The sequence below is a fragment of the Sylvia atricapilla genome, chromosome 6, assembly GCF_009819655.1.
Source record: "Sylvia atricapilla isolate bSylAtr1 chromosome 6, bSylAtr1.pri, whole genome shotgun sequence".
NCBI classification, from domain to species: domain Eukaryota; kingdom Metazoa; phylum Chordata; class Aves; order Passeriformes; family Sylviidae; genus Sylvia; species Sylvia atricapilla.
In genome coordinates this window covers 58,883,737-58,909,076 of record NC_089145.1, presented here as the reverse complement: position 1 = coordinate 58,909,076, position 25,340 = coordinate 58,883,737, and the positions used below count along the sequence as shown (strand labels likewise).

Genomic DNA, 25,340 nt, shown 5'->3' with positions numbered 1-25,340 from the left:
CCTGCGTGACACCATTTTAATAAGCATAATTTTTTTTAGTATTAAAATCAATTGGTTTGGAGCATCCTACAATCTGCAGAGAGTATTGTTGGATTCTACTATTTTATTTTCTTAGAGCACTGATTATTTGGTGAATGTATCTCCACATTAAAGGAAAGGTCTGAAGAGCACTATTATTTTGCAGAAATATATAGAGATATCCTTTCAAGTAAATATCAAGTTTTGTTAGGCAAATTGTGGCTATTGGACTGAGAGCAAAAGACAAACTGTAAATCGTGGCACGTCCAAGGAAGTAGTAAAAATCTGAGGTTTAAAAATAATCCTCCAAGAAATAAAGGTCAGTCTTGAAACAAAGTTTTTATAGTGATAATGCCAGACTACCCCAACACTCCCTGTTAATAAATTTTCAGGGCGAATGGAGTAAGCCTTGCAGCACAGTTATGGAGCAGGTTACACATGGGAACTCGTGCACTCCAGCACTTCATTCCACCCTCAACATCATGGCAAAAGCTACTCAGATTCGAGGGTAACTCGCTCATTTTCAAAAAGATGACAATTGACTTCAGCAGTCACCGTCGGGCTGAAATGTTCTGAGCAGTGTAGGCTGATGGGGCTGAAAGATGCAGATAGTGTGATTATTTTTTACTATTATTACTTATTAGACTTCTGAGGGAAAAGAATGACAAAAGAGCAGTGGGTTATTGGTATCACTGCCTGTGGGTTATTGTGGGTTGTGAGAGGTGATAGAGAGCTGTTTGCTGTCACCAAGGAAATGCAGGATAAATTTAGGAGGAGCAATATCATTGCACCTGACCGGGTCAAGGTTGTAATGGTGGTTGTTGGGCATGTGCTGATGCTATTAAACCTCTATTAGCATGGAAGGGCTTGATCCTATTCTGCTGAGAGCTGGAGGAGGTCTCTCATCGTAACTTCAGCAGGAAAAGGATCAGGCCCTGGCGGTATACCCATGGCAAATATTTCTCTCACACGGGGAGAAAAAAAAATGTCCCCACATTTTGTACGGAATAACTCCAAATTTTAAAGCCTTTTGAAAAGTTTCGAGTTTAATTCACAGAGATTTGAGAAAGACTTTTCGAGAAGTTCTAATGATTGGGGGGTTGGAGGGTGGGGGGGGTTGGGGAGAAAAGAGGAAAAAAAACAAAACGAAGAAAGGAACGAGAGGATGCCACTTGAAAACCGTAATTACATGAATGTCAGTAGTAAAAGCATCCTTCTCGGGCTATCCCTATGAAACCTGCACACGAATAGAAACTTGTCACACGAGCGAGACAAGAAGCCCTCTGAGAGTACATTTCCCCCCCGTTTCCCCAGTTTCTAGGCTGGCAGTCCAAGTCCCGGGCAGCGGCAGGCAGGTGGCGCGGTGAGGTGTCGCTTCGCTGGGGCGCCTTGGGGACGCCGCTGTCGCAGCGGGGACGTGCCGGGGCTGCCCGGGGCTCTCCGTGCCAGGGGGGTGACCAGCGGAGACTCCCCTCGGGAACCGAGCAGCCTCCTCTCCCAAAACGCCGACAGCCACCTCTGCCACGGCTTTAGAGCCGCCGAGCCCCGGGGCCGGTTGCGGGGATGGTTCCCCTGCCTCCCGCCCCGAGCTTTTCCCGGTGGTAGGCAGAAGGGTCCGGTCCGAGGGCACGCCGCTGCTCCCGCCGGCTCCTCGAAGAAAGGGATGGCAGCAGGCATCTTCTCCCCTCCGCCTCGCGAGGAATTTCAGCTTGTTTTTTCTTTCCTGCTGTTTCCTATTCATTTTCGCCCGGGAAACCCAAGAGTGCTTTGCACTCCAAAACCGCCGAGCGATGGGGCGGTAAGGATAACATTCAGGGGTTGAAAAAAAAAAAAAAAATTAGCTATTGCCTGGAGAATATCACTTAAAAACTGCTCCGAAAATATTCTGTAGCTCTTTAATTGAAGTAAACAAAGTGCAATAAATTCTAACTCAAATATGATTGCACTGAGATTAAGCTCTAATTGCTTAAGGCTCAGGTGGAATCTGCAGGCTAAAGCCTATAAGAACAATCTGAATTTCACAATCATTCTGTCAAAAGCAAAGAGATGAGAGCCCACACGCTTCCTAACAAGTCATTTTTAACAGTTACAAGCTCCTTACAAAGACCACACAGGGAGTCTAAGAGATGCAAATCTAATCCCTGGTCATTCTGCAGGCCTTCAACAAAGATGTACTAAAGCCTAATAGAAAAGAAATCAGTTCTCTGTCACCAGCTCCTACTAAAATCTATTAGAGAAAGTACGGATCTTGTATTTACAGCAGTTCCTTTTAAAGGTTAAGGACAAGTACATATAAAAGGTATAATTTTTTAAATGTGAAATATTTAATGAAATCCATCATCTGCTCTCTTTTATTCGTGAAGATGCTTTGGTATTTAGTTTGTATTCACTGACCAAAAGAATTATCCATACCTTTGTTCTTTGAAATATTAGCAACAGATTTTTTTTTTTTCTTTTAATGTTAGTCATTTGGACGAGTGTCGGGTTTTGTTTTTCTTCTTCTTTTTTTTTTTTTTTTTTTTTTTTTTTTTTTTTCCCTTTTCTTCCGTGCTCCTTCATTTAAAGAGCAGTGCAGGGACCTTAAAGAAGCGGTTGGTATCTTTGCAAAATACCTCCATCCCATCGATAGTTTTACCACTGTCCAGGAGTGAATATTTAAATCGAACGAGTATGTAAATAAAGAAGAATAAAAAAGTCCGTCTGCGCTTTGGCAAACGATAGGCAGAAATAACCAGCCTTTTCTAGGATCCTCTGATAAGTTTTGAGTTTGATGACCTATTTTTTCCCTCATAACTGTCTGTATACTAAATTAACCCGGCAAATCTCACCCTGATTTAGTGCGGCTCTCTATTGTACGTTTGAATAACTCAAGACGAAAATAAACTCTTTTCTACACACTCTTGCCAAGACGCATCTACGCACACCTTAGTGTATCTGCATGTTACCGTGATTTTGCAGAAGGTCTGCATTAACACGGGACACGTGCAGACATTTGTAGCACTCATAATTTTTAGGTCACTTCTGTTCCTTAAGCGTTCGCCGGTTCCTTTTTGCCGAAGCGCGGTGGACATGGGGGTGGGAGCTGTTCTTAAATTACAACTGCAATAAGAGACTGTGAAAACGATGCTTCTGGGGGTAGCATGTGTCTTTCTAGTTCGGGACTGTGGCTGATGTGGATAAAGTTTTGACCCCCGATATCTCCCTGTATCTTGGTTATATACACACACACGCACAAAGATCTGACTGTTCTTTAGGAATTATGTAAAAAAAGGAAATCGGATCAGAGTTTCCCTGTTCTGCTGAGAGCCCTGGGATGTTTTTTCCTAGGTGACGAGAGATTCGGCGCGATTCAACTGGGTGGCTTGAGGAGGGGAGAAAAACACGTGGGGCCAAAATCTACTGTCTCCCCATTATTATCATATATATTTTGATGGGACAAATCGGCGTGAATAAAACCATCGGTGTTCGTGCTGGGAAATAACTTTTCCCAAGACGAGTTGGTCCTTTTTCTCCCTCCTTTTTCGCACCCTATACCCACTTCTCCACACCGTGGTCTTCTTGGGTGAATCACTTCCAGCCACTGGGCAGGAGGGAGAGCAGCTCTCCCTTGGAAAACAGCGGCGACCGCGGAGCCCGGCTTGGGCACAGCGAGTGGTGATTCCCGTCCTTCTAAAAACTGTCCAGCAGCTTCCCAACAACAACAAAAAATTTCTGTCATGGATGTGAAGCGAGCCCGGAGGACCTGAAGGGTCCCCGAGAGATCAGTGCCCATCTTTTTTTTTTTTTTTTTTTTTTTTTTTTTTTTTTTTTTTTTTTTTTTTTGGGAAAATGGGACAGGACAGAACAGGTTTGTCACGCAGCCTTTCGAGGCTTCCAGCGCCTGGGCCGAGCCCTAATTAGGGCTCAGAGCTCAAGAGCTGGCCGCAGAGGGAGGAATGTGGCTCTCCCTTGCCGGGCTGGGGTAAGCAAAGTAAAAATGCCAGTGGAGAGAAGTTTCCCGGCTCTTTCTTGCACGGCAGAAGGAGGGGCTGCATGTGGCGGGGAACGGAGGGAGAAGAAGGGGCTGGGTGAGCAGCGGCTCCCGGAGCTGAGGCCGGAGCTGCCCCTCCCGCGGGTCCAGCGGCATCCCGGGACGAGCCCCGGTGCTCCGCACAAACCCACACAAATCCACCTGCCGTTCTCGTCAGCGTGTGTGTGTGTGTGTGCGGCTTGCAAGTCAGTAATAACAGTTTGTGCCTCTTGTAAGGCTAATTCAGATTTCTACGACATTGCCTTATTTATTCAAATATTTATTTATTTACCATACCCACCTCCCAACCCCCCCGCCGCCGCCTTTCCCGACAGCTGATTTGGTCTTTTAAAGTGGAAGAGAATAAAACAGTGTGGCGGAGGGTGGGAGCCCGGCAAAGCGGGACTGCTGTGACTGGGACGGGAAGGCTATTGAACTCTGAGAAACAAGTGTCTGCTTTCCAAATCCAAACAGAGAACAGGGCGGAGGGTCGGGCCGGGCCGGGCAGAGCCGCTGCCTGCAACTCCCGGCGCGCTGTCGGCGGTGCGCGCCGCCGCGAAAACACGTAAATGAGGGGAATGGGAAATGCCAATTAATTCACTGTGCGCCGGGCTGGGGGAGCCTGTGTTCCGCCTTTGGGTACCCACAGGCGAGCCTCGGCTTCCTCGCCCCTTCCTATCCGGCTGAATAATTATGGTGGAGGACGCGCAGGCCTCCTGGCTTTCTCCTGGCTTCGGCTACTTGAGGAATAAGGAAAAAAAAAATGCTCTAGAGCAAGAAGAGGCGGGGAAGTGCGGTGCCTACTTGGAGTAGGGATGGCTGCGGGAGGGGTGGGGGGAAGAGGCGAGAGAGGGGGGGGTCTGCCCTTCCTGATGCCATATCACCCCCAAAGCTTTGCCGTCTGACTTTTGTGCAGCCTTTTCCCCACCCTCTCGGCAGGACAGGTCGCGGCTCTCGAGGGCCATGACGGCGGGGAGTCTCGGGTTGCTGCCCTGGAAGGCGGCTGATGCTCCCCCGGAGCAGAGCTTCGGCGCCGGGCTCTGGGCTCGGCGGGTGGTAGCTCCTCTTAGGACCCCCTGCACCTGTCCCTCAACTGGTTCTTATTTTTAAAAATAAATCACCATTTTCTAGGGATCATTTACGCGGCGAATTTTTGATTAAATGACTGTTAACCTTACGCGATTGATAGGACAATCAACAGGCTTTTCCAATCACCATTTTTACTTGGTGGGCTTTTGTTTTCTGTGTGTGTGTCTCTGTGTGTGTGTTTTCCACCAGGACTCTCTCTGTAGGTCAAACCCTTGCTTTCTAAAGCAATTAAGGGATTTTTTTTTAAAAAAAAGTAGATAAAAAATACGTCGTGATTAATACAATCGTGTAAAAAAATGGTCTGCAGCAGGAAGAAAATATTTGGTGCTTGTCTGTAGATTCTCTCACCTACCACCTACTCTGAATGCGTCCTGTATCTTACAGCGTGTCCGGCCCTCATGATTGCAAATAGGCCTGTTTTCAAATGGAAATAGGACTTCCAAACTGATTATGTGTATTGAATCGGAATCACTCGCTAGATCCTCTTGTATAAAATGTATTGAAAAAAACCCGTGATGGTTGCACAGCTCTGAAACTGGCTCCTTCTCATCTCAGGGAGGTCGATCTATTTTGCAACTTTTTGCCATTTGTGAATGTTTCAGCTAGATAATTACGCTACCATTGTGGAAAGGCGATGCAGTGACACAAACACACACACACACAGAGGCACCACCGCGGAGCCTGCTCTGTGCGCAGCCCACGCCGTGCCCACACTTCCACGCCAAGAACATGCCCGGCCTCCCCACGGCAACGCAGCCTCGCCACCGCCACGCACAGCCTGACACCGAGCACAAAATACACCATCCTCCCGAGCCCCACAGGACACGGTGCCCGGGGCTGGGTTCAGCCTCCTGAGCCGCTGTTTAAAGACAAACAGGCTGTGTGTGTGTGTCCATGGAAAAGTCAGAGCTTGGAGCAACAGCTATTGCTCACACACTGAAGGATGGGGACAACCTCCATGCAAAGGTTTCACCTATTGATACTTAATGAGGGTTTTAAACCCTGTCGTATCTCCCGGAGAATATCCATTCGAATTCAAAAAAAGTAATTAAAAAGCGATGAGAGAAAAGGGGGTCTGGACCGAGCAGCAAGCGGACGGCTTCCCTCTCCCTGGGGAGAAAAATCGGTGGCAGGAATAGGGGTTCCCCCCGTGGGGGATGGGAGCAGCCCTACACGTCCGCGCTGCCCCTCTCCCACCCGCTCTCATCCCGCCTCTGCTCTCCCAAACTTTCTCAGGTGCTTCCTCGGGAGTTGCTTTCCCCCGCCTAAACCTGCCAAAGGAAACCCGGGCTGGGCTGGGGTGAGGATGCCCAGCTCTGGGGGGAGCCCCACGGCCGGGCTCACAGCGGTCGGGGCCGCCGCTCCGTCGGGCACCGCGAAGGCAGCGGCGGCCCGGTACCACCCGGCAGAGTCCCTCGAAAGCGGCTGCCACAGGAAACTCCTGGCGGAGCGCGAGGTGACACTGCTGGGACCTATTCTCCCTCCTTGCCGCACTCGCACAGTACCTTTGCGAAGACGTAAACTCGTCCGCCGCATCCCATCCTCGATCTTTTTTGGGTTACCGTGGAGGTACCGCGCACTTCCCTGCCACGTACCCCGCTAGGCAAGTGTGGTGTGTGTTGCAGTGACGGGTCCCCGAGCCCCATGCCACTCGCCCTAGCTATGGCAAGGCGCCATAGGCGGTCAACACCTTGTCGGGGCGTTTGGGAGCAGCGCTTGGACGAAAATCAAAGGGGCTCCTGGGCCGACGTTCGCAGCCCTCCCGCCCCGGTGCCAAGGACGAGAGGGGCGGTGGGTGCGCACAGCTGGGGCTGCCCGACAGCACCTGCAGCCTGGCAGCGCCGCCAGAGCCTGCCACAGCCGGCATTGAGAGAACACACAGGGAGACAATCGCTGCTCTCTGCCGGCTGCAGCCCCCGGGAGAGGAACCCCGCGGGCAGCCAAGCCTCCGGGGCCGTGTGAGAGCAGAGCAGAGCCCGCTGGCAAAGGGCAGGATCGACCCCGTTCTTGACGGGGAGCCGAGATCTGGGGACATCTGTGCCCGTGCTGGGCACGGCTGGGGACGAGCGGTGGGCTCGGGGGACGCCGGGCCGCCTCAGGCGCTGCCGCTGCGCTCCCGCCGGCCGGACACGGGCGGGAATCGCGGGACGGTCTCCGCCGTGTAAAATGAAGAGCGGAGGTAAAACGCAGGCCCTTACTTCTTACTCTTCAAAGTAAGAGTTTTTCTGCCCTGTCTCTGCCCCCCAGACTCCACATTGCTGCCGTGCACACCGGCTCCTAGATACACCTGTCAGACGTGCACGTCTACAGATACAGTGCGGATAGAGATGCTCATGTGTACACTGAGCGCTCCGCGCCCGCCATCCACAGGGTTTTTCTCCTCTCTGAAGTGAGCTAACGCAGATGGAGGTGCAGGAGACGAGCCCCGAGCACCCTATTTAATAGCAGCAACTGTGCCTTTGTTAAGTAAGGTCCAGTAAAACAGCGGAAGCAGAGACCAAGTTAAAGGTAATATTTTAAGAGCTTCTCTGAGAAGCGGCAGAACCGAAAACAAAAAGTTTCACGGACAAATGCAGCGAGAGGAACTTCGGAAAAAAATAATAAAAAAAAAAAAGGTGTCCTAGAGTCACATTATTAGGTCAGTAACACGCTGAAATTATTCAGCCACTTCAGTAACACCTTTGATATGAAGCAAAAACGTCTGTTCCCCTTACTAGCCCAGGTGTCTGTAAGTTTGTCACCTTCTAGCGCGTTATTACTTGCCCAAATACGCTTGATCGAGAAGAACTCCGGTGAAATCCACCAGAACAAATGGAAGTGACGATCTCACACTTTGTTTAGTTTTCTAAGCAATGCAGCTATCCTTTTCTTTAAAAAGAAGGAAAAAAAAAAAAAAAAAAAAAAAAAGGAAAAAAAATCCCACCACAAAACACCAATAAAAAACCAAATCAAATCGCAAACAACCCAAACAAACAAAGCCCGTTTTCCTCCCCAAAACCCCAGCAAACCAACCCACCTCGTGTACATGCTCCTTATTCTTTTCCTGTACTCTTTAGGGAGCCCCTGTATTGATGAAGCGCTACTCAGAATGATCTGGGAAGTTCTCATTGAATCGATTCAATAAGTCATGTACGTTCACTAAAACCTGCCGTGTTAATTCACTTGCTAAAGAAGCACGACCTACGAAGTTATTTAAAATTACTCTGAAAGTCCCGCTGTGTTTAGTGAAGAGAAATATTTTTTTGAGAAAAGATTTGTCATCTTATTCAGATATAGTTGTTATCATGAGATATGGAGCTAGCCAGTGAAAACAGACTTAGGTATCTTGGTAAATATTTTTAGAATATACATTTTCAACCTTATTTCGTTTCTATACGCCAGCTCAGGACAGTAGATTTACACCGTCTTTCGGAAGTAATGCATTCGGCCATTTGTAAATGTTTTTCCTTCTCAATCTGTGTCATGGTAAAACAACAACAACAACAGCAACAAGAAAAAAACCCATAACCCGATTTCTCTCTTCCCCCTCCCTCTAACAAGAACCTTTACATCGAAGAGAAATGTCATATTTTACGTTTTCGTCTAGAGGTTTCCCGAGAATTTTTCCGTGTAGTAAGTTCTTTTAAGCTTCAAAACGAATTTCAGTTTCTTTTTACATCAATACGTCTTACACACCATCTTATTTATAACGCTGGCCAGAAGCCTTTGAGAGAAAGACATAGGATATAGAAAACTTCGACCTTACCTGCTCCCTAATGTGCTTGCAGCCAGAAAACAGAGAGGGGGGAAGGGAAAAAGTAATTTCATATTATTCACCATTTTGCCAGGGACAGTCGTCTCTCTGCCTCATAGGAGCAGCCGCACTGGGTCAGATGTCTGTACACATTTGATATATATAAACAGTATTATCATTAACTTAGAGTTTTGAGGGGTTTTTTTCCCCCCTGATGGGGATCATGAGAGGAACAGCGGGTCAGACACGAAAAAAAAAAAAAAATTCTCAGCTTTGCTCCCGACACGGCTATGAAAGGACTTAAATTCTTCAGAAGTCACTCAGTCTTTAACTCTAGCTCCCCTTTGTAAAGGCTAAAGGCAGCGGTCACGAAAAGTTGAACGGGGGCTGCCTTCCCGGCGAGGCCCCTTTACCTGCGCCGCGCTACAAAACTCCGAAAAATACTTTTTATTTTCGCTCCCCTCCCAGCCGTGGCAACTTCTCTTGGTGTCATCTCAAAGCTGTCTCAGATTACACTGTTTGGGATCTGCACTTTCCAACACCGTCTTAGGGCCCTGCGCTGCCTTTTGAACCGGGATGCAGGCGATGTTACTTTTACGCCAGCTCGTCATCCCTTCTCCTCTCCGTGGGTGCGGTGACACCGCACCGCGCCCGTCCGCGGCCGCAGAGCCCGGGGCAAAGCCCTGCCACCCCCGGCTGCCCTGAGCCCTTCCTCCCGAGCATCCCTTTCGCTAACAGACTGCTGTGAAACAAACCAAAAAAAAAAAAAAAAAAAAAAAAAAAAAAAAAAAAAGTCAGTAATAACCCACAGCCCGTCTTGATACGAAGCAGCCCGTGTGAAGACGACTTTTGCTGTTGTTGCTGTTGTGGGTGTAGTAGTGATGTGGTTTTGTTAGGGTTTGGAATTTTTTTTTTTCTTGTTTTGGATTTGTGTTTCGTTCGGGGTTGTTGATCTTCGGGTTTTGGGGATTTTTTTTCTTTTTTTTTTTTTTTTGTCCCTCTCCCCCTCAGCCTGCTGTGCCACTTCACGCACCCTTCGTGGAACTTAAGAATGAACTCCTATTTACCGCAGGAAAAAAAAAAAAAAAAATGCTCTCCGCGATTCTCCTGCACTTACAAGCAGTGCCAGGCAGTGGGGGAGTGGGAGGGGATAGTTATTCTTCACTAGATCCTTTTATCTCTCCAAACACGGGGTGCCCGTGGTTTAGCGTGTATAAAGCAGTTATACTGGGAAACGTGTACCTCTTCCATCATTTCAGATTTGAATCTTGCTGCCCCTCCCCTCTGCCATCCCATTTTATCTAAGTTCTGCATTGATTACCGGGAGACTGGAAATAAGCATATTGGAAGGTGCAGGAGTTTAGATGGAGGGACGTATTTTAATTTCAATTTTAAAAAGCTATACAGTAACTAAGTTCTCATGAGTGTTCTCAAGGGAGACTGGAGACTAAACTGTATTTACATGCCTTCCTCCAAATATCTTCATCCTAATCAAGGCATAACTAGTTTACTAAAAAAAATTAAAAAAAAATGATAAAAGGCGGTATCACAATGTCATTAAAAACGCTATAAAAATTGTTAAAGAGCAGTTTGTTTGCATTTCTCCTGATTGATATGTAAATACAGTTTGAACTGTGTTTGCTCGGTCACTAGTGCTTAATAAAGAGATGAATTCACCTTTCTGTGGAACAAGTAAACAGACTTTAAACTAAGCCGACATCAGACAAAGTGGAAACGAGTTTATTTAATCGAAACTAAATCTAGTTTAAGAAAGATAAGTCAGTGTACATAATAATCCATTACAGTAATTACACCCACCACCAAATATGTGTTTATGAAGTTGTCGAGACACAATAAAATTACTTTATTTCTCCCTAAGCCTATAATGAAAAGTCACTGACTGAATCTCTATCAAACATGCTAACTCCAATATTCGGGGGCGGGGGCTGTAATATTTCTCGGCTGTATTAATGCCTGTCGGTGCTCCTCACTTTTGAACGTTCCTGGGTTTGAAAGAAGGCTCATTAATTACGTATGAAGGGGAAACGTCGACTTAACCGGAGCACTTTCCCTTTGGTCTTGCTTATAAACTCCGGGAGAAACTAACGCTAATTTAAAAAAAAAAAAAAATCTTTAAAGTTAACCCTGCTCTCGCTTTCTCTGAAGAAGCTGGCAGCTCTGCACCACGGACCAGGAATCCCCAACACTTTCTTCTTTTGGCAGAAATAACAGCACTAAACTCCAGACACTCTGCTACATCCCCCCCACCCATCCCCCAGCCATGCTTAACACGATGCTATAGATCTGAAATGAATATTCCGCGTAGAAAAAGGAAAAAAAAAACCAACAATCTTTGGGTTAGTTAAGAATGTCGCTGTATAAATCAGGACATAACCTAAAGAATGAAAGGTCTCGAAATTCCTGTTGACACACGTGATGTCCTCCAGTTAGAAATAAGGGGGAGGGGGTCAGAAAGAATCCGATACTTTTTTTTTTTTTTTTTTTTCTTCCGTGTACTTCCCTTTTTCGCCATCCAGACTAGCACTTGGTGTCCGACTAACACCGGCTATCTTGTATAAATAAAGAACTGGAGCTTTTGAAAGCTGCTACTTAAACTGGAGATTGGGTTGTTTCCATCCCAGGAAACCTGTTTTCTTTCACTTCAAAAATATGATTATTTCGTAACACCTTTGTAATTCCGAGGTGTTCCAATGACTGCGATCGCTTTCTATGGATTTGGGGGGGGAAAAATACCGCAACCGAGCAGCAGATGCAAAGCAAAACACGCTACGAGGTCTTTTAGAGTGAGGATACTTCTTATTTTGTTACAATCACAAAAAGGATATTTAGGAGCCGAAAAAATAGAGAATTACAGGGATTTCGGACTCATCAGATAGGAGCTTTATATATTTACAGAAAAGTTAATATCCAACCTCCTCGCATTGCGGGTGGCATTTACCTTCCTACCAAGCGCCTCTCTGTGTCTCAGCCCTGCGCGCACCTTTGCGCGCCCACCCACGTGCGCGCACGCACTTTCTCCTCATCTCCTTCTTGACAAACTTTCCCGAATGGCTGCACCAAATAACCCCCAGCCGACAAACCAAGCCACCGACCCCCTCCTTGGATAAACGACACGAAAACCAGCGCCCAAACCGACCAGCCGAAGCCCCGAGCCGCAGCCTGAGGACTGGGGTGGGCTGTGTAAGGGAACCTGCGGGGCCGTGTGCGGGCAGGTGGGCTGGGATAGGAGGAAAATTAAATAGATGGACGTGTAGGAAATTAAGCACAGCCTAAGAAAGGAAGTGAATTCGAACTACGCGTCGCACGCAATAAGCTATCTTTTAATTTTGATTATAAATAAGGTGACTGTACTTCTCTTAAAATACAAGTACAAAGGAAAATCTGGTAGAAATTATCTTGCCTTTTTTTTTTTTTTTTTTTCCTTACAAGGTATTTAGAATTGGACACTTTAAATCTGACTCACGTTCTATACTGACAGCAGGTTCTTCGTAATTTTATTATTTTCTAATGGCGGTAGACTTTTACCTTCTTTCTCCTCCGTGCCTTTGGCACTTGAATTTCTAGTCCCGGAATACTTTGCTTTCTCTAGCAAGAAGTCGCTGAGGTGCCCCCGCCCCCACCCTCATCCCCCCAAAAATAATCGGGCTAATGAATTTGGACTCAATTCCTTCGCTCTCGAGTTGGTGAAGCCCACGCGTTTGCTTGTCCTGTTTGGACGCTGAGGACTGATCCTGTATCCCGTTAACCCTTTGCTGAGCTCCTCTTTGGGAACAGGGTCTGAGCCCTGGGAGGGGCAGGGGCCTTCTGGGGTCTGGCAACATCCCGGGTTGTTTTTCCACCAAGAAGAAAAAAAAAAAAAAAAAAAAAAAAAAAGAAAAAAAAAAAAAAAGGGGATGGGGAGGAGGGAAGGGAAGGGAAGAAAAAAGGAGAGAGATGCAAGGAAAGGGGCGTCGGGAAAGGAAAGCAAAGGGGGAAATAAAAAAGAATATTCGTAATGTGTATAATTTATTAGAAGCTTCTTAGGAACTATATTTAAGCCAAATATCTACATAAGTTACAACAGGAAAAGGCGGCGTACGCAAATAACAAACTGCCAGAGGATTTACGACGGGGTGATCAGTGTCCATAAAAAAGGTGGGGGTTGGTTTGGTTGATTGTATTTTTTTTTTTCCTTTTCTTTTTACAACAAAATATACAGGCTACTAAAAACTATGGGTTTAGTCCAACTTTTGACAGCATTATACAGCTACAGGTTCACATCAAACGTAAGGAGGAAAATAAAAGCCAAGCCTTTGATGACTCCTCGTCTCCATCCGCTGGCCCTGGCGGCGGGCTGGGAGAGACCGGGGAGGGGGAAGCTGCTTCTTGTGTCTGGGTGACGCGAATGCGTGTTTTTTGGGGGGGAAAACCACCCCATCCCCCAAAATCTCTGTATTTACATGCAAGTCCTAGACGCTGGCAAAGTGTACATCTGATATCCAAGTCTTCAGACCATGCCTAAAGATGGTCCCCTTTCTGCAGAGTGCTCCACGGTTATTAGTCTGAATATTTTTATACACCCCATAGGACAACTTTGGGGGAGAAAAAAACATAAAGACTCAAGCCCATCAACAGTAACAATAAAACGGAACAAAAAAGTGTCTCTCTTAGAGGTCCTCAGAGACCACTCAGTAAAACGGGGGAAAGGGAGGAGAGCATTAAAAAAAAATAAAGAAAGAAAAAAACCAAAGAAAAATACAAAGAAATAAAAAAAAAGCACACAGTAGTTTGGAAAGGACAGAGATTTGTGTAACTGGGAAAATCTGTTGGGTTTTTTTTTTCTTTTTTTTTTTTTTTCTTTTTGCCTTTTTTTTTTTTTTTCTTTGTTTAATCCTTTTACCAGGTCCTACCGTATAGCAAGGTGGAGCAAGACATGGCAGTGCCATAGTCAGAAGTAGAAGAGTTTAGGTGAGACAAACTGGAGACTTGGCTCTGCAGAGAGGAAGGGCTGGCCGAGTGCTGTCCCATGTCTGGAGACTGCCCCGCACTGTTTGTCTGGTGGCTCTGATGCTGTCCGAGGCTGTTGCCATTGGTAGCCACTGTGATCGTTGTAGCTGCCTGCTGCTGATGGCTCTGGATAGCTGCTGTGGGTGTGTTGGAGCCTGCTTGGCAGGGCTTGCCATCCTTCACAAGCACTGGCACCGCCACCCTTCTGGGAGACTGCTGCTGCTGGCAGGAGCCGTTCTCCTGTTGCATCTGCTGCTGCGCAGCCTTGTCTTTGGCCTGGCGTTTCATCTTGTAGCGGTGATTCTGGAACCAGATTTTGACCTGAGTCGGGGTGAGATGTATCATGCTGGCTAAATGTTCCCTCTCCGGGGCGGAGAGGTATTTTTGTTGCTTGAAACGTCTCTCCAGCTCGTAAACCTGGGCCTGCGAAAAAAGGACCCTCCGTTTCCTCCGCGGCGTGCTCTGGAGCGGGGCCATGCTCTTGCTCACGTCTCCCAGGGAGCCGAGGCTGCCCATGCCTCCCATGTTCATGCCCGAGGACGGCGCCATGAAGCGGGAGACTGCAAGGGAGAAGGCGGCACGTTTTAGGCGGCTCGGCCCGGTGCGAGCGGGGCCCCGCCGCCGCCTGCCCCCGGCGGAGCTCCGCAGCCCCCCGGAGCCCAGCCCCGGCCTCGGGCCACCCGCGCCCCTAAACCACGGCGTCCCCGGGCCGAGCGGTGAGCCCTGCCCGCCCGGCCCGGCCCCGGGGGATGAGGGCGAGCGCTCGCCCCTCGTCCCGCCCGAGGAGGGGTTGGGGGGGGGACGGCCGAGAAAGTACCTAAGGTGACGGCGGCGGCCAGCGGCTCCGCCGAAGAGGATTCTCCCGCTCCCCCGCCGCTTCCCGGGACGCGGCCCCGGCGCCTCCGGCTTCCCCCCCTCGCCGGCCCGGTGGCGGGCGACGCGCGGGCGGACGGGCACGGCCGGCTCCCTTCGGGGCCCCGGGCCGCCACACTCCCGCCCCGCCGGACGGCCAGAGCCGGGCTCCCGCTCCCCCGCCGCAGCGGCGCTTCCAGCCCCCTTGCCCCGCAAAAGCAGCCGCGGGAGGCTGACATGCAAGCGGCCGGGGTGGAAGAAGCGGGCACGATCCTCGGGCAGGAGGAGGAATTTGGGGTTTGGGGGCGCGTCTGGGTTTGAGAGCGACTTTTGCCCTGTCGCGGACCCCCAGCGCCTTCCGCCCGCGGTACGAGTTGCTCGGCAAGCCCCCTCCGGCCACCCATCCCCGGGCGGGCTGACTTACTTGAGGAAAAGCGGGGATCCGGGTTGGTGCCGTACCATCCTGTCGCCGAAGCGCTGTTCCTCATGGTGTCCTGGTAAGGCGGCAGCTCGCTCATGTTGCCCAGGTTCCCGTTGCAATAGCCCCCCATCGTAGCATGGGAGAGCTGGGGGACCCCTGCCGCTGTCATATGGTAGGCGGCAGTCACCGTTCCGTTGTGGCCCATGGGGTGCTGCTGCATGGCCGGCTGAGAAACCTGAGACTGTCTGTAGGCTGACAGGGGAGCCCCCAAGTTACTGGCCTCCATGCCCACTTTCTTGTAGCTTTCCTCCAAAGGACTCAAGATGTCAGACACTGAGAAAGGAGTCGTATGCTTTGGGCTCATCGACATGATTCGGCGGCTGGGGAAAAAAAAAAAAAAAAAAAAAAAAAAAAAAAAAAAAAAAAAAAAAAAAAAAAAAGGAAGGGGAGGCAAATCTTTTTTTTTTTTTTTTTTTTTTTTTTTTTTTTTTTTTTTTTTTTTTTTTTTCCTTGCCAAATATTCTGGTGTTGCCTTAACGCCGATCTTGTTGGATGTACACGTAACCGAGTGGACGAAGTCCGCCTTAATTGGATTGAGTGGAGGCTCAGGGCTGCCTTTCGTTTGTTTTAGCCAGACGCCAGGTTTTAGGCTGCCACCAGAGGCGGGGCATAGGCACTAAAGCAACAAGACAATAGAAGCCTACATCTTGCCCAAGATAATTAGCTTACATGCTGATGACAAGGTAAACACCTTTAAGTTTTACTTGTCAGATTTTTTTTTTATGTCTTTAGGAAAAAAAAAAGAGAGAGAGAGAGAGACAAGGAGGACGGGAGAGAGAAGAAAAAAAGAAAGAAAGACCCCGTGAACACAACTCTTTTTTTTTTTTTTTTTTTTTTTTTTTTTTTTTTTTTAAATCTCGGGGGGTGGCAATATCGTGGACGGGAAACGGAAGGCAAAGCAAAAAAAGACCACCATTTGACTGGGTGAAAGGATTTAAAAACAGCTCCCTGGTGGCGAGGCTGTCAGCTCAGCCTTTGTGAGAGCTGGAGAAACGGGGTGGACTGCCAGTAAGCCAAAGGACAGAATCTCCCTCTTCCCCCACTAAGTTTGGTCCGGAAGGAGCCCCATCACCGGGAGGACAACTCTCCGGAGGGCAGATCTTTCTCTCGGGGCCACAGCTCCCCGTGCCCCGCACTCCCCGCACTGGCTCCTCAGATGCCCCGGCCAGCTGGGGCTGAACAAGCGCTTGGGGTTTCGCATCTCGGGAGCACTCTGTCTGCCTCCTAAGACACTCAGTGCAAGGACCGTTTCTCTCCCTAAACCTTTAAATCCCTTTCAACTAGGGATATATATATATATTAATGTCTCGGAGAGGGATGGAAGACACAAGTTTGCAGAATTAAGCGGTAATTTAATTGCCTGGGGCGAGAGACCGATGAAAAATAGGTTAGCGCAAAATGTCGCTTGTTATTCTCAAAGGCAAAGACTCTCACAGTCTCTCGTGGTCCCTCTGAAGCTGGAGCTGCTTTCTAAGGTTATTTATACAGCACGGGAGCTGGATGGAGAAGACCTCTCCGGTCATCTGCTACACGACCTTGCCAATGAATTCCCTGTAGTTTCCAATAAACTGCAATTTCTGGCACTTTCGGATCTGTTCTCAGATCCGGTGTGAAAACAAAAGCGATCCATTCAAAGCCACACGCACACGTACAGGCAGCCAGCAGCTAATGTCACTCGGGTCTTTGGAGAAATCTCCCAACGCCTAGTGTCTCCAAAGCTTATATTTCGGGGTGATCCGGGCGGAGGAGAGAAACCTCCCCCGAGTGTTTCACACCCCGGCCTACGGCCCTGGCAACCACAATTTAATACAGCGATTACCTGAATATTAAGAAAATTACAGCGAAGGTACAGTTAACCCTGGGACTTTGAAGTGTCAAGTAACTATTTAGTAATTGCACTTGTAAATATGTTTGTGCTCGGCTGGTTCGTGCTTAAAAATGCAAAAGTGCACTTGCTACCCGGGAATAACTAAATATCTTTGTCTAAAGTGGCAGCATAAATAGCCGGTCGCTTTGTGGCTGTGCTTGATATTAGTACATAAGGATCATTTTGCTTCAATTGGGAGGCTCTCATTCACTAGGCAAGAAACCGTTTAGGAGAAAGTAGGTTCCCGTATGAGAGTTAACATCCTTCAAGTGTAAGCCTCAGTCTTGATTACACTTTAGAGCTCTGCAAGAGGTGAGCTTTTCCACACAAATATAATCGGGGGAACTTTCCTTCAATCAGGCCTCCAGCTCTCTTACATCATCTCAGCTGCTTCTTTCGGCACTAGCTCCCTCCAGGCTGAATATCCCGAAGTGGGCTGGTTGTGAGTCTGCCGGGTCACCAAAGGCGGAGAAGGGCGACTTTGGGCTAGAAAGCTGTTTGGGTTTTACCTCTTCTTTTTCCCTCTTTTCTTTAAAAAACCTTTCTATCTTGTCTTTCCAGATTTCTGGAACATTTCTTTACACGCCCCCCCCGCCCCGGTTTTTTTTCCCCTTTCTGAGCTTATTTTTGACTATGGTCTTTGGTTTTGTTCCTGCACAGAGAGAGACTCGACCTTGCCTTAGCGGTTTGATTGTTTGGGGTTTGTGGTTGGTTTTTTCCACCCCGAATTTCTCGGACACTCCATCCCCATGCCTCTTTCATGAGCCTTTAAAAGAAGGGGGTGGATGGAAAGGGGGAAAAAAAAATTAAATACTGCAGGATCCACCAAAACGACGGCTGGGTAGACGAAAGGCGGCAAGTGACCGCGCAATTTTGGGGGCAGGAGCAGGGACCCCGTTGCCATCACGGGGTGCGAGGTGGGGCAGTGTGGGCCCAGCAGCAGCTCCGGACACCGGGCGGGGAGACCCCCGGCCGCCCTGCGCCGGCCCCGGAGCGCCGCCCGAGCCACCCTCTGCTCCTGCCAGAGCTTATTTATCCTCTCACTGCAATCAGGCAGGTTAAATCGCCTCCGAAACCTCTCTCGGCCGGGTTATCCCGAGCGAGCCGGGCCTCGGCTCTGCGCGGGGTCTGGTAGAGGGGAGCTGATGCGGGAGCGCTCCGGTCACCTTTGCTGGGAAGGGGCTGAAACTCTCCTGTGCGCGTCTGACCGCTGAGTTAGGAGCAGAGCCACGTCTACTTTTCAGCCCGGCTAGATGGAGGCGGTGTAAAGGAAACAGGCCAGCCTTGGCAAGCCGCTTTCCCACCCCAAATGAGCTCTATAACGGGGCGAGTCTCACCGCGGGCAAGGGGAGAGAAAAAACTTCTTCGCTGGTGCCGTGTCCCTTCACTCTCCCTTTGCTTTCAACCCCTCCACCGGAGTTTCGTGTGCCAGAGATGGCTGCTCCCAGTTTCCGGGGAGGGTGGTCATCCCGGCAGAATCCTGCCTAGGCTGCCTTTAGCGATATATTCCTTTACCTGGTGATGCTGCTTAGTAAAACACTCGAGTTAAAAAGAAATGCTAAGGAGGAGAGCAAGGAAGATGAGATGCGTTCTGCCTGGTGGAAGCATTTTCATGAGAAAGGCACGGTTTTCACCCCGTGTTTGCAGAAATGCGGCTACACGGACGTCCCTTCAATAGCTTCTGACCCCACACAATCCTTTTGATAACACTCGAGAGGTGGAAGAATGGGAGACTTTGTCAATCAAATGGTGCCAATCCCAATGGAAACGGTGCCACCAAGACCGCAGAGCGTTTCCTCATCAACTGGATTGCGGGGGCTGGGAACTCAAGGATCAGCTTTTGAAAGTGCGCACAGGGCTCTCCAAAGACAACAATGTCTTTTTTTATACGAGCTGCTGTGCCTCCCCAAGGGGAATTAAATATGTTCGGCCAGGCAGAGCTCGGAGGGCTCGGAGGGCAGAGGGTAAGGGTCCAACGCAAACCGCACGCAAATTCTTTCTCAACAAGAAAGAACGCCTTCTAGGTGTAACTTTTTGCTAGGAAGCCGTGAGGTGCTCCGAGCTCCCTCTGGGTCAGTTCACGGGTGCGGCACTGGTGGCTGCACCCCCTGCCCAGCGCTGCCGTCCCCGTTCCCAGTGCCCTGCCGCCGGAGCAGCCCTCCTAGACAGGTCCGAGTTAGAGGTGGCAAGAGCAGATCTGTGACAGAGCTCTTTCCTCGCTTCTGGTCATCAGTCTAAGCCTAACACATTCATAGAGAGATGTAAATGACCACCCGGAAAAAATGGCACCACCGAGGCACCTTGCAGTAATTCTCCCCTCTCGACCCACCCTGAGCGAGCTCATAGAAACTTCATCTGATTGCATGTGCATGTCGGTGTGATACACCCTCTGTTTCCCCATTCTCCCCAGAAGGGAAGATGTGCCCAGCACACCTACGCCGGGAGTGGAGGTTTCCGTAGTGATCGTGTAGGGCGGACTTGTGTCTCTGCCGGCCGCGGGCAGGGCGCTGGGAGCCGCTCCCCGCCTGGAAAGCACATGCTGGGGCGTGTAAGGAGGCAGGAGTCCTCCCAGAGACGCACCCTGCGAGCGCTACCTAGGCACGGAGCGCTCCGGGTGGGTGTGTGGGGAAACGCCTGTTGTGGCTCGTGGGGACAATCCCTCGCCGTGGGAAAGACCCCCTGGCCCCGGCTATCTGGTTAGGGTGGGAGAAACCCCTCAGTGCACCGGTGGAAACCTCTCCCCGTGGCGTGGGAACCTAAGGCAACCAGCGAGACCACCAAAGGCTAAAGAGAAAATCCTCACCCCTCCGCAGAGCACGCACAGTTGCTCCTCCAGCTGCCCAGGGCGTGGAGCATCTCTCAGCTGGGGGTTCTCGGGGCCCCTTCGCCACCGGTCCCTGGCGGCCCCACTCGCAAAGCTCTGCGCGAGCGAGGGCAGCGTTGCCTCCTCTCGGCTCTTTTCCCTCCTTCCCCACTTGCTGGAGGACGGCTGAGCCCTCCTGCCCTAGTCCTCGACACCCTCCCCGTCCTTTCCTTCGGCGGCCCGTTCGCGGCCAAGAGGGCTGGGGTGGGGCCAGGTGCGGGGTGCCAGGGCAGGGCTCCCGGAGCCGCCGTGCCAGGGCGGGGACGGCGGCGGGGCCCCGGGCACGCCTCGGCCCGCCGGCCCCACCGCGCCCCTCGGCGGCTGCCCGCCCCGGGGACCCGCGGGGAAAGCGCTCCTTGGAGGCGTGCGTGCCCCCGTAGGCTCCGGTGGCTAGCAGCAGCGCTCGCCCCGATGTGTGAACTAGCCTGACCGCCTCGTCCCATGTCACCAGCACTTAATACAAGCCCACCACATCGGGCTTTCTCAGTGTCAGTAGGCTGTCACTGCCGCAACAGTGTCAGTACACAAATGCAAGACTTATTGTTGCCCTGAAGCGTTTTTGATACACCCAAGACAGAGGCGATTAGGCGGAGGATTACTTGAAGGTGATTGTTGAATTTGCAAAAAGTTAGCCTGTAGAGACAGTTAAAAAAAAAAAGCATGTTTTATTTAGATATAAAATGCTTTTAATCGGTATATACATACAAACAGAATCCTGCCGGCTCCTATCTATTTATCTGCTTTTGGGCAGTAGTTTATTACATTAGCTATCTTAGGAGTTACAGGCTTTTGTGTGTGTTCCCAGACATGCCTACACACACACTCACACACACACAAGCGTGGGGGTGCATACCTCCGGCAGTGGGTACGCATGAGTGTATATTTACGCATACATTCACAGTCCTCAACCCTGTCGTCTCTTAAGTGTTTCAAAAAGGAACTCAGCTTTTAAGTGGGTCACCTTGCCGCCCTCCCTTCCCCTTCCCTCGCCCGGGCCTGCGGCCGCGCCGGCGCCGGGAAAAGCGGCTCTCGGCTCCCGGGCGGGGCTGGACACGGAGGCGACGGACACGGACGTGCCCGTGGGCGCAGAGTGGAGGGGCCGGGCTGGGCGTCGCTGCCGGCAATTTGCTTTACCCAAGACCTTTTCTGTTTCAGCCTGGCTGCCGACGGCGGGCGGTGCGAGGGGCTCGTTGCTCGGTGCCCCTCGGTTTGGTCTCGAAGCTCAGTCCCCGTCCCTCCGGACCCCGGGGAGCTGCAGCCGGCCCTCGGGGCTGAGCCCTGGCGACCTTTCCCCCTCGACCTTACCCTGGGGGTAACCAAAGCTCCCTTTTATTTTCAGCGTCACTTCGGAGTTTGCCTTTTGTTCCCCGCTACCTCTCGCTTCCAGGGATACGGGCGGCTCCCCGCTGGCTCGGGGAAGGGCTAGCGGTCGCAAAGATATCTTCATTTAAAGACGACAATGGGAGTCCTTTCGACCAGCCCGATCTTGATTTTCGTGCCGGGGCGGGGGGAACGGAACTGTTTGTTTTGCTTTTGTTTTCGCAGCAAAACTCGAGGGCAAGTTCCAGGAGGGCTGATAGGAAGCTCGGCCTTTCCTCGCTGCCCGTGGCTGCCCGGCAGGGCCGCTGCCCGTCGCTCATTTCAGAGTGCTCCGGTTATCGCCCCCAAATTCTTCTCCGCCTCTCCTCCGCTCCCCCGGCTGCGGCTTGGCCTGAGCTTCCCCTCCGCGGCTTTAATTCGAAAGGTGCCATCTGTCCCATTGCTCCCTCGGTGTTTTTATCCGGGCAGGGGTCCCCAGGGCCGGTTCTCCCCGGGCCTGAGGGAGCGGCGGCCTCCCTCCGCTGGCAGCCGGGGAAAGCGCAGCGCCGGGACCCGCTCACCTGGGCCTGCAGACCTGCTGCTCTTGTTGAAATGTCACCCCAGCCAAAGCAAAATCGTCCAGATGAGGAAAGAGAAGGGGAATTTTGCTCAGTTGCCCTTGGGATGTAATTATGTGGATATTCATGCGTTTTCGCTGTGTGTTTTGCCTGATGTAGGGAGAAGGATTTGCTTCTTTTAGTGTTGCTGCAGCTCCACCTCAACACCTTCCCATAAAGCTCAGAGCTCTGTCTCCGAGCAAGATTCTCCCCCCTCACTGGGGAAAGTGAAATTTGCCTGTTCTTGAACCAAGAGGAGCTGTTTAATAATTTGTGCCTGTTCCAAGAGCTTGCTTTACAGCAACGCAGTCAAACAGTTTCAAATTGTGCTCTTGCTAGTTGATGGTCATATACACAAAAGATCCTCACTCAAAACCTTCCTTTTGGGAGTAATTCTGCCTCCTCCTGCCCTCTGAGCTTGTAGCCTGTGAATCCATCCCATGAGGGCTGTTCTCAGTCCCTGCTCTGCAGGAGCAGCCCAAGAGCCCCACACCCTTCTCTGAGTGTGGGAATGAAGAAGCAAGTGCCATCCAGGGTGAAGCCCTTGGAGGTAGAGAGGACATGAATCAGTGAGCTGGCCTGGAGGGCCTGATACCCAGTCAAAGTGGTGGGTGATTTGTTTGTTTGTCATGTGAGCCTTAAAAATCAACGTTTCCCAAGTCTTAAAAAACCCAACCAACCAACCAACCAAAAAAACCCCAAAAAAACAAAAACCAAAAAACCCACCACCAGCAACAAAAAAACCCAAAAAACCCCCAAACAAACACCAAACAAACAAACAAACAAACAAAACCCCAAAAAACCAATCAATGTTCATTCTGACTTGATTTTCTTTTGTTCCTTTCCTGGAAGAGAGGACACAGAAATTTCCTACGCAAAGAAGTCCATTTCAGAAGCCCAAGGGCAAACCCAGGGATGTTTCAGAAGCCCATTTCTCATTTCATGGGAACCAGTGCCTCTGGGAAGATCATGCCCTCAGTCTGGCTAGTACAACTGGTAGGTCTAGTTAAAAGCTGATGTAAAAAGCTGCAGCACAAAGGAAGCCATTTGTAGCTAAACTCAACAATGAACTTTATTGGTCCTGCTACCAAACCCATGAACAAAGCTCTACACTCTGCAGCATTGTTTCTGGGGCTGGGTTTTGTTAACCAGTTACTGATGTATGTATATGGCCGAGGGTGCTGATTTAACAGGTACATTCCTGTTGCCTGGAAAGCCTTCAGGTCACTTACCAGTTTCAGCTAGTTCAGTTTCAAATACCAGTCTTCGAAGCATTTCCTGATGTAAATAGGGTCTCAAAAGTTTATTGTACAGTGAGATGGATATATGCATGGCATACATGTCAAGAAAGGCTCTTCCTGAGCCATGAGACCTGTGCCAGGAATTTGACAACTCTGACAACAGCTCCCATTATCTCTAAGTCTATAGGTCAGGCATCTCGAACTAGATCAGGTTCCATCAGCAGAACTACTCTGCAATACTCCATGTTTTCAAAGAGGTTTCTCTAAAAGCAGTGTATGTGCTCAACCCAGCACTAGTGGCATCTGTACTGTCATACATAGCAGAATTCCTGTACTTTATACAAGAAATGGAGATGGGGAATAGTGAGTTAAAACTATTTGCAGTACTGAATTACTTTTGGGACAAATGGGCATCTGTGTTTTCCTGCAACTGCATGCATCCCAGATCTTTGCTCAAACATTGTAATTTTCACTCTGCCAAACACGTTCGTTTATATGAATTTCACAGTGTAAAATATAGGATTTTTTCTTGCCAAGGAAGTTGAAGCAAGTGATTCCTCAACATATTTCACCTTTTCCTTGTCCCAAGAAGAACGAGTAATCCAGAAAAGAAATGACAAAATTAGATCTCTCACCCTTGCAGCTATGTGAAGAACAGAACCGCTCCTTAATGAGCTGGCTCTTACTGTAACCATCTGATGTCCATATCTTCCTCTCTTGTGTCCCAGCAGCAAACTCTCTTTCCTTTGGGTAGGATTCTTTGGCAGGATGTTTTGGCTTCCATACTTCTAGGAGATGGGTAGCACAGTTCCACTTGCAACTGAGTGTTTGTTGAAAGGTTTCCCAGACTTAACAAAAGATAGACTCAGCCTTGGAGAACCTTTCTTCCTGGAGTTGATCAGCAAGGAGGAAAGAAAGTAGTTCAGTTTGAGGTTCAGTTGGTTTGAAGGACCAAGAGCTGGGAAGCAAGACCAAAGCTTCTTTGTATTGTAACCTAAAAAAATGCACCCAACAAATTTCTGAACGTCCAGAAGTATTTTGTCTTTGAATTAGAACAGCACTTTCTGTTAAAATAGAAATCCTAAAACATATGCTAAAACAAGTCCTTGCTATCAGCTCTATTTTCTGTTTTCCCAGACATTAGTCATTATTAGCATTGTAGTACAGAAGAGTCTCCGTGTAGCAGGACTATCTTCTAAATTACTTTGGATGATAGATATAATGAACTTAAAAATTTCACTCATCTTTGCCCTGTCATAAATGAAAGCACATGTTATACTTATTCAAAAAATAGCGGACCATAGAATTAGGTTCAAGTTACATTTTCAATGTAGCAATGTTTATGCTGAAAAAGCCCAGATACTTCCTGGAAAGTAGTTTAATCATGTAAAATAGTCCATTAATGGATTTTGACTACTATTCAGTTTTTAAAATAATGTCTCTTATAATTAGTTGTTTTATCATTCCTTTATGAGCCTTGCTTATTTTGAATTCCAGGGAAAGAAGACTACTAAGCTGATATAATGAGATAATATCCTTCACTGGCATAAGTAAGGCTACAAGATGGACTGCTACCCACGTTGGTAATTATACGTGCTCCATTTCCACAACTGAAACCAGAATGAATGCTCTACAGCATTTTACTCTCCCTGAATAACATTAACTGAAAAAAAAAAAAATCAAGTGAATAACTTGTTTACGTATTAGTGTTGGAGGAAACAACCTGAGCTGGCTGTCCTTGAGTCTGTGGAGTCAAACTCATCCAGCAAGCACTTAGCACAGGACTAAGGAGGAAGCCATTTTACCACCTACATACAAAACTAGCCTGCCAGCTCTGCCATTCCACAGAGGTGCCAGCTTCAGGTTGTATATGCCCTGGGAAGGGATCACACAGCAGGGAGAGCATCAGGCATTTTTCCAGTCGTGAGATACAAGCTTCACAGGTGAACAAAAGTGGCACTTCCGTCTTGTCTGTGTGAGCTCAAAACACCCTGTGAATATCACAAGTTTTAGGGTGAGGACCTCTTATGGCATGTTACAAGAGGCAAAGGTGTAGCCCATGGTTATACGGGCAGGAGATGCGTCCAAATCGTCTTCTAGAAATCTTTTCTGACTAATGAAGGGATGCATATCCACACATCGCCTGTGTGGCCACGCTGACCTCACTCCTAGCACGACTAGCTCAGTTTGCTGTTGGGACTGAGAGGCAGAACTTGTGCTTAAAAGAGCCTGCACAGTCAGAGCAGCTCCGTGCTGGGGACAAA

General features: G+C 49.3%; 1 protein-coding gene across 2 annotated transcripts; it reads right to left on the bottom strand.

Annotated features, from left to right (window-relative positions):
- Positions 1 to 12,742: 12,742 nt before the first annotated feature.
- On the bottom strand, positions 12,743 to 20,092 carry NKX2-1 (NK2 homeobox 1). Of its 2 annotated transcripts, XM_066322098.1 has the most exons (3): positions 19,860 to 20,092; positions 15,133 to 15,509; positions 12,743 to 14,416 (listed from the first exon to the last, which is right to left on the bottom strand). In XM_066322098.1, exons 1-3 carry the CDS (start codon positions 19,910 to 19,912, stop codon positions 13,746 to 13,748), a joined length of 1,101 nt encoding a protein of 366 aa, XP_066178195.1. In that variant the 5' UTR covers positions 19,913 to 20,092; the 3' UTR covers positions 12,743 to 13,745. The 2 variants fall into 2 exon arrangements, with proteins under 2 accessions (XP_066178195.1, XP_066178194.1); XM_066322097.1 differs by lacking the exon at positions 19,860 to 20,092 and having other exon boundaries at positions 12,744 to 14,416; positions 15,133 to 15,537.
- Between the last annotated feature and the right edge of the window lie 5,248 nt (positions 20,093 to 25,340).

Coding starts and splice junctions, on each gene's coding strand:
- NKX2-1 (XM_066322098.1), bottom strand. CDS start 19,912: ATGCTCCACGCCCTGGGCAGCTGGAGGAGCAACTGTGCGTGCTCTGCG. Junction 15,510..19,859: donor TGTGCGTGCTCTGCGGAGGG/GTGAGGATTTTC, acceptor TTTTTTCCCCAG/CCGCCGAATCATGTCGATGA. Junction 14,417..15,132: donor GGATCCCCGCTTTTCCTCAA/GTAAGTCAGCCC, acceptor TCTCCCTTGCAG/TCTCCCGCTTCATGGCGCCG.